Source organism: Argiope bruennichi, chromosome 3, assembly GCF_947563725.1.
Source record: "Argiope bruennichi chromosome 3, qqArgBrue1.1, whole genome shotgun sequence".
Lineage (NCBI taxonomy): Eukaryota > Metazoa > Arthropoda > Arachnida > Araneae > Araneidae > Argiope > Argiope bruennichi.
In genome coordinates, this window is record NC_079153.1 from 95,058,534 (window position 1) to 95,067,440 (window position 8,907).

The window sequence follows — 8,907 nt, forward strand, 5'->3', positions numbered from 1 at the left end:
ACTTAAATATTATTATGATATTGTTTTCTTATTAACTTTATTGTTATTTAGTAATTGCAAATGCAAATGAACCATTAGAATCTCATTTTATCATAAAGAACAATTTACTTAAGAGCTTTTAAAACTTTAATTACCTGAACATTCAACCCACAAAACTTGCGAAACTTCTAGCTGGTATTACCTGTGATCAATAATTATCTTCAAACATAGTTTCATTTCATGAGGTTAAGACAATTTTCATATTTGTTTATTCTAATAGCTTAAACCCACCAGTATTTAAAAGAAAGCGACTAAATCTAAGGTAAATATATCTGTAAAAACATATATTTAGACAACAAATATCAAATGTAACAAGAATAGGCTTTTAACAAATGAAAAAAATTATTGTCAGTTTAACGTTTGTTCATGTATGTTTTGCTTCCTTAATATTATTTGGGAAAAAGAATACAAAGATATTTCTACTAATTAAGTCACAATGTAAAGTGTAAGCAAGGTAAAAGATTCGAAATATTCGCAGATAATGTTAAGTGTTAAAATGTATACGTCTTTCTCGTATCTCCTTCAACTCCTTTCTTCATCTCCTTCAACGCCCTATATGTTTGAATATTTGATAATTTGAAATTATAAAAGGGATAAATTGATAAATCGTGGCTTAAGGTATGACATAAGTATGGATTTTATTTCATTTCATTTTGTATTTCTGATATTAATGCGGCTATTAAACTTTTATTAATCAAGATTTTGTTTTGGATATCGGAAAAAAATATGCTGTTACTCTAAAATTAAAAAATAAATAAGTAAATAAAGCATTCATTAATGATAACTAAAAAAGAAAACTGATTTAATAGTGATTTTTTCCAATGAAGAGGCATTGTTTTTTTTTAGGGTGGGAGGGGGGGGGGTGGAAATTTGATATGATTATTTAAATTTTAAAATTCGATAATTTTGTGAGAGTGTTTGTTATCTTTTTAGTGAGATTATGATATTTTTCTACTCAACTCTATTAAGTTATGAAAATAATTAAATAACTAATGTAGCATACTAATTTTTAAAAAAGTAGGTTTTTTTTTTTGCATACTTTGTTATTTTCATGCAAGCTTTCTTTTCTCCGATGATATATTTAATAAAATTATAAGTACAACTCTCAACTTAAAGGTATGAAAATATTTGGGAGAAATTAATATTCTTTTTTTTTCTTTTGTAAATTAGTAGAGTTTAGGTAATTTTAAGGAAGTTAAAATTAATAATATCTTTATTACTAAATATTGTGTTACATTGAAATGATACATTAAATAAAAATTATCTTATCAGTTATAAAAATCTTTTAAAATGAACTAAATTACTAAGCAAAGATGTATTAATTTCTCAAAATAAAAAATTTCCATTTTAAGCATTTAATGTAAAGCTTAACAAATTTTTTTTAAATAAAAAAAAGCAAATATATATATATATATATATATATATGTTGAACTTATTTATTTCTCCAACGTGCTATGCTTTGAACTCCTTGCTACAAATAATGTTTCTTCTCTAATATATTCAAGCATCTAGTAAGCAATGCATATTCCCTCTTTAATATAATATGGAAGCTATTAGATATTCTATTCTTTAACGAAATTTTATATATTTAAAAAGGAATCTTGATTACCTGATTATGACAAAAAAAAAAAGCATGGAGCAGTGATGAGGGCTCTCAAATGACACTTGAAAGGTTATTAACAAGACTGCAAGTAGGAAATGGATGGAAATTTACTGATTCCTTATTTTCGATATGGCAATTGTCTGAAATGGCTAATTGAATGTATAAAATAACATAATCTCATTTACTAAAATAACATTATGACTAATAATTGTAAAACTATCAAGCAATCACTGAAAGTGAAAATTCAGCACTCACTTTAATTATAGCAATAATAGCTTCGAAAAAGTTGTCAGTTGAGCATTTCATTTATGAGTTTCAAGAAAAACTAAATCCATAACTATAAAAACAAATCATAATCCATAACTGTAAGATTTTTCTTTCAACATTAGGTTCCTGACGTGCATCTAATGCACATTGTCTTTAATCCTTATAATTTTTTAAGGTATCTTACTTAAAAACCATATAACCTCAACATCGTGTTCTCGGAGTTCTCTCACAATTCCTGCACTGTTTAGATGGAAATCGTTTTATCAGAATGTTGAATTTTTGGAGGACTGGTTCGATAATTAATTTTTACTTTTAATAGCATTGCATCCTGTTTCTTATTTAAGTAATGGTTTCGATAGCTTTCTATTGCGAATTGTAATATTTTGATCCAAATTTTTTGGATTGGTCCCTATTTAAATGAAAGTTTTGCATCCTAAGCTACACTGAATATTTAAGTAAATTCTTGTAAATTTTTGGATACAAAAAATTATCTAATTTATTGCAGCATTTTTAAATTTCTATATCTACTCTTTCATGCTTTTTTCCAGAGAAAATCATTTTAAATCATATAAATGAAAGAATAAATAAAACTGGTGCAAAATTAATGTTTTTCTTTAAAGACTTTTTTATTAATTAAATTTTTCTAACATTAAATATCTTTAACTAAACGACAAGAAAACGTGTTATTCTGTTTAATAACAATAAAAGCTACTTTATGTATACCTATTTTCAATGTTGAAAATTTCGTTAGCAGTAAAAATTTAGCCCTTACTGAATTTCTTTTGTTATTTATAAAAAAATTGCACAATTTTTTTTTAAATATACTTGAATGATATTAAATATACTCATAAATGTTTGTGCAATTAAATATATTTTATAAAGCAAAGCATAGAAATTAGAGCAAAAAATTTGCTTTTAATAGATATAATATTTTTATATACTCCCTTGTTATAGTACATACATGGCTATTAATAAATATTTCTCCCTTTCAGAAAAATAACTTTTTGTTAAAATTTCATATATTTCATTCTAATTATCAATAAGTCAAATAATTCATTACAATTTCACATACATTTATTAGTACTATTCTTTTTTCAGAATTCCTTCATGTATGAATACAAAAAAAAGAAAGAAAGTTGATGATTTCTCATACATAATAAAATTATTCTTTAAAGCACCAAAAATATTTTTAATCAAATTTAAAAAACAAGAAAGACTAGGCAAGAAAATATTTTCAACAAATTAGAGATACCTGACTGGAAATATGCCATTTGAAAGCGACACTTGAAATGTCTAAAAACTCATTAAAAGTACTTGGGAAGAAAATTCTAAAAAAGCCTCTTACAAAACAAATAACAGACGCATGAAGAAATATATGATTGCCTACCATATATCATTCCATTCTAATTAATTAAAATGGAATTCCCAAAACACTTGAAAGTTGCAGCTGTAAATGTTTGGCCGTATTATATATTCAAGGACCCTAAAAACATCTCCGACATCTCAGGAATAGAAGGAGAATTGCTCAAAGTATTAGCTGAGAGACTAAATTTCAGATACACTGTTCTCTTACCAACAGATGGTCAGCAGTTTGGCTTCAAGGATGCTTCCGGAACCTGGACAGGCGTCAAAGGAATGGTCGCGAGGGGCGAAGTGGACTTGACTGTCTCTCATTTAGGCATTACTGAAGAAGTATTTAAAATAGCAGAGATGAGTGCACCTTATTATGCTGACTACAAGACCTTTGCTTCGGATTTGCCACGCCCTCTGCCCAAATATACAGTTCTGATACGACCATTTTCTGTCTACGTATGGATAGCAATTGTCGTTTGTTTCACTTTGATCCCATTTATCTTTCATTGCCTAACAGCTCGAAGACAAAGAGACTTTGGAAATCATTCTAATGAAAAAGAGCATGATAGACCAAAAAAACAAAAAGCTCCAAACACAGCGATGGGAATCCTAGATGGGTTTTTGCTAGTTTCGGACACACTTCTCAGATTCATTTACACATCTGTTATCTTGTCTGTTCTTACTGTGGAGCGCAAGGGAAATGTTATTCGGACAGCTGAGGAACTAGCACCACTGTTGAAGTCGAGAAAATACAAATGCATGTTACTGAAAGGGAATACTATAGCGAATTTTTTAATGGGAAGCAATCTGGAGTATTTGAGAACCATTGGATCAGTGATAAAAAACTATAATGATCCTTACGTCCCTGCAGAATACCAAATGAAACCGTTTGGAGATAAAAGAGTGGTGGTTGGTTCGAAAACGCTGTTTCAAATAATGCATGGCCCTACTAAATTCATCTCAGATGATTTAATGGATGTTGCCAGTACAGCCGTTTTTCTGAAAAAAGGTTTCTGCTGCGAGGACCGCTTCAGCACAGTCCTTCTCCGCATAGTGAGTGCAGGTTTGTATGAAAAATTCATTCGTGATGTGGCTTTTCCACAGGAAGTGAGAATTTCTTCTTCGTTAGTGCATACTGATGCGGTGACGAAATTGAACATGAATGCTCTTTCCGGTATATTCTTTGTTCTTTGCATGGGTTATATTTCTTCTCTTGTGTTACTTTTATTAGAAATAGCGCATGATCGATGGCGACGGAAACCAAAGATCCGTAAGTTAAAACAATAAAAGTTATGGTTACAGTGCTTATTATTGTACTTGAATCACTTAAAATAAAAAATTAATAAAAGGTACAAGCATTATGTAATGGCGGAGGATTTATATAATCTTCAGTCTATTATAAATTTTGTCACTACATCTCGAGCACTTTCGTCACCGAATTTAGTCATTTATGTGCATTCAAGTAATAGTGATTACAAATTGTAAAAAAGTAAATTTTAGCCTTTAGGAGAGCCAGGCCTATATATCAATGAATCTAAATTTATGAAAATTATAAATACACGTACTTTTTGAAATTATATTTATATTGTACCAAATGCTTATATTGTATTATATTTTCACTAAATACGTAAAGAAATGTTGCTTTCTTAATTTTTTTTAAATATCAGACTATTGATATAGATATTGTTGCACAGCTTAAAATGTTATTTTATGATGTATGAGAAAAATAATTTCTATTATGTAAAAATATTCTTTTAAACTAAACAGATTTTTATTTTGAATCGCATATTGAATTAGTTAAGGTATAAATGCAGTTCACCTTTTCCTTTACTTGTTTTATAATATTGATTATCAAATGTTTATATTCTAGTTAAAATGTAAACATTTAAATGAAAATAAAAGAGGTGTTATTTATGTAAATTTCGATTTATTAAGTGATAATTCTTTATTAGGCCTTTGGATATAGCAATATAATAAAGTATTATATACTATTTTATATATTTAAAGTTTACTGGAGAAAAGTATACATGCAATAATTAATTTATTAATTATTTCATATATTAATTACTTATATTATAACTTGTCCATTATGAAGATTTTTTCTTCATAGTTAAAAAAATACACCTTTGTCTAGAAATAGAGACATTGCTTTTTTTTCCTTTTCAGTTTATCGATTTGCCATGATACTGGAATACTTATAATACTGATTATCAAATGCCTATATTATCATTAAAATGTAAACATTTAAATAAGAATAAAAGTGTGTGTTATTTATGTAAGTCTCGATTTATTTGTCTACCTCTTTATTAGCTCTTTGGATATAGCAATATAACGAAGTATCTTATTACTATCCCAAGCAGCAAAAGAAGTCGCCAAACGGTTGGCCAACCATCGCATCCATCTGATATAGGTTGCCCGTATTTTGCCAATGTCACCTTTGCATTGGCGCGGCATCGGATTCTGACCATATTTTTTTCTGTCGCCTCTGAAGGTCGCTTTTTCATCGGGGCGAACTCCTACGGCGACTTAGTGAAAAAGACCGGCTCAAAGCAATTGGCCCATAGTCGCCTCGATGTCTGGAAAGTTGCTTTATTTTATATATTTGAAGTATACTGGCTAAAAGTATATACGCAGTAATTAATTTTGTTAGTGTGCATCATCAGGATTTTTTTTACGTAATTGAAAAACCACCTTTAACTACAAATAGAAAAGTTGGGTTTGTTAGAGTTTATTAATTTGGTATAGCGTATAGTTACTTAGATATAGGGCATATCAAGGTTAGCAAGGTTTGATATAAGTTAAAGCATATACTATTTCGAGATCTTTTTTTAAAAAAAGAAATTTTCAAATTAATGATCTGATAAGCAAACCTACATACCCTATTGTAGAGTTAGGTTGCGTTTGAACTATAATCGAAAAGACTTCGTCATCTTGTCATTGTTTTATAAGAAGCACAAAAAATTGTTTCTACACAAAAAACGATGAAATATTTGTAGATGCGATGAAATATTTGTAGAAAAAAAAACAGTTTAAATTTTATTGCAACAATTGGAAATATTTTTACAAAATATACTTAAAATATCCTTAAGAAAATGTGAATTTCAAGAAATAGGTACAAGTCAAATAAACAGATATAATTCCGAAGAAAGTATCTTGATTTTTTCCTAGTTTAAAATTTATCATTTGTCTTCATATTTTTGGAAATTATTGCCAGAAAAACACCAGAATTTAGCTCAAATGTATTTAAAATTTCAAAATTTCTTTCGCAATGATGTTTTTTATTCAGGGTTCTAAATCTTCTGTAGATAATATTAAAAGATTTCAATTCTACCGATAAAAAAATTCAGTTTCCTTTCACTTGATGAGAATCTATGGATAAAGTGTCATAAAATAGTAAGAACGCAGTAACAATCTAATAATTTTTTTATGAATTCTTTCTATACATATAGTTACAAATCTAAAATTGCTTCTCCGCGAAGTAAATCTCCTATGAGTGAATTTTACAGATATTTTAATGAATGTTGAATGGATGACAGGTCAATGACTCTCGGCTTTAGCGACAAATATGGTGATAAAAATGAAGGTTCTCGAAAATGCAAGAATTGCGTTCAGATTCTTTACGAAATTTCGCATCCGAAGAGGGTAATCTGTTGTTCTGAATTTGTAATATAGCTTCCGTGTGCAGTATGTCTCCTGATAAAGAAGATAGTTTTACATATATAGTAATGGGTGCTAAATGAATCCCAAGTCAATAATCCTGGACTTGGCGACAAACGTGCGATCATTTAGTGACTTGGCGACGAATATAGCGACTTTGACAAAAATAAAAGACTTGGAATATTTAAGAATATTGGGAGAAATTCGTAGATGTTTCTGAAAGCGTTCATGCTCTGCCATGAAAACTATATTAAAAAAACTGAGTGAAGGAATAAAAGTCAATTAAGTTTAGTGATATTCTCTCTGTGGAGAGTGTCCATGGAAAAAATTCCTTAACTGTAAAATTCTTTAACTTTGATATTGTGATATCACATTATTCAATTAAGGATTTGTTGTCTACCTGTGTGCTGTTGATTAGTGCTAGTGCTGTCTAGTCTACATAACAGTTGTGTTTTACTGGCTGTTTCGTGTTTTCTCTTATAATAAAGCGTCCTTATATATCATCGAGCTTCTCAAACTTCTCACTGATTTTTTAGCAAAAAAGGATAGTGGACTTTCGTTCAAAGTAAAAAATACGTTATGTGGAATAGAAAATAGCATTATGTGGGAAGTGAATTATCAGACGAAATGATGCATGTATTTTCTAATGCACATATTGCAAATGAATTGTTACATTTTTTTTAACTAGTCTGCTTCACTATTCATAAACAGCAGGTTTTGGATCTCTTTTAAATAAAAAAAAATTAAAAAGTGTAAAAATTAAAATAATAATAATAATAAATTGTTTTATGTGTAATATGAAACTGTTTATCGTGCTTTAATTAGAAAACATAGAAATATTGAAGAAAAAATTAAAGGACATTCGAAACGATGGCAATGTTTTAGATAACTTAACAAGGTCATGTTTTAGACTTAATTCGTCTATCTTTACACCATTTTTTGTAAATTTATTCCTAAGTAGTCATTTTAGCAATTAACTGGTTCACTGGGGACATTGGTTTTATTATTTCACTTAGATATACATTCATGTTCATGATTCTCTCAAATTATCAGAGCTATCTCATTTGAATTTGCATAAGTTCTGTACCAATTTTACATAAATTCTGTTTAGTGTGTATGTGAAGCTTCCTAATTTAGATCAGTCCTATAACATCATAGCTCTATTAAAAAGATATATCTATCTTCTAATCAAGTTTCATTTAATTTTTACTATATTGTAACCACTTTTTTATTTGTCTTTTAAGTTACACAGATATTAAAAATAATCCATCTTCTCTAGTTTTCAGTAGTGGAAGAAATTCATTCGCTAAAATAAGTGATGAAACAAATGAAAATAGGTTTTCTAACAACAATGACAAACTGAATTTTCGACGTGTATATTCATAGAATTAATAAGGCAGTAACATTAAGCATCGTTTACCACAAATGCGGCATACTATTTTATTATTATAATTTCGGTTCTCATTAATTAAGGGTGGAAGAGTTAAAACTCGCCAAATGTAGCACCAAAACCAAACTGGCGTTGCAACCTTATGAACGCGCTTCTAACTTACGAGAAGGAAACAAATATCTATTTGTTTGTTGTTGTTTGTCAGCCAAAGAATCGCTAATACTTCATTGTTAATCAATAAATGCCATAATTTCTTACTTAATGGTGCTGGAAACACAAAAAAGATCGTTTCTCCGGGCAAAAATCTTTTCGGCCTGAAAATCCACACAATTTTGAAACATTTCAGTAAAACACTACATGATCACCTTTGCATTTAAAGCAAATATGCTATGCTTTATTCTAATGGTTTCCCTCAGGAATCACTGACTTACTTATAGGTATTTGTTGCTTTTGGTCATCACTTGTTATACCAGTCTAAATCTCAATTTGAGCCCCAAAAAGATCCGATTAATTGGCGCATTTCTGAATCGAATTCAAGAGTTTCATCTCAGATTAGATCATCCTGGATTTTGTCTTGGATCGTCAATATTTCATTTTC

General features: G+C 29.0%; 1 protein-coding gene across 1 annotated transcript; it reads left to right on the forward strand.

Annotated features, from left to right (window-relative positions):
* The first annotated feature begins 3,325 nt into the window (after positions 1-3,325).
* Positions 3,326-4,549, forward strand: LOC129962908 (ionotropic receptor 21a-like). The gene has a single exon (XM_056076911.1). The coding sequence runs from the start codon at positions 3,326-3,328 to the stop codon at positions 4,547-4,549; it is 1,224 nt and encodes a 407-aa protein (XP_055932886.1).
* Positions 4,550-8,907: the final 4,358 nt, after the last annotated feature.

Excerpts from the sequence above, each read along its gene's own strand:
- LOC129962908 (XM_056076911.1), top strand. The coding sequence starts at position 3,326 with ATGGAATTCCCAAAACACTTGAAAGTTGCAGCTGTAAATGTTTGGCCG.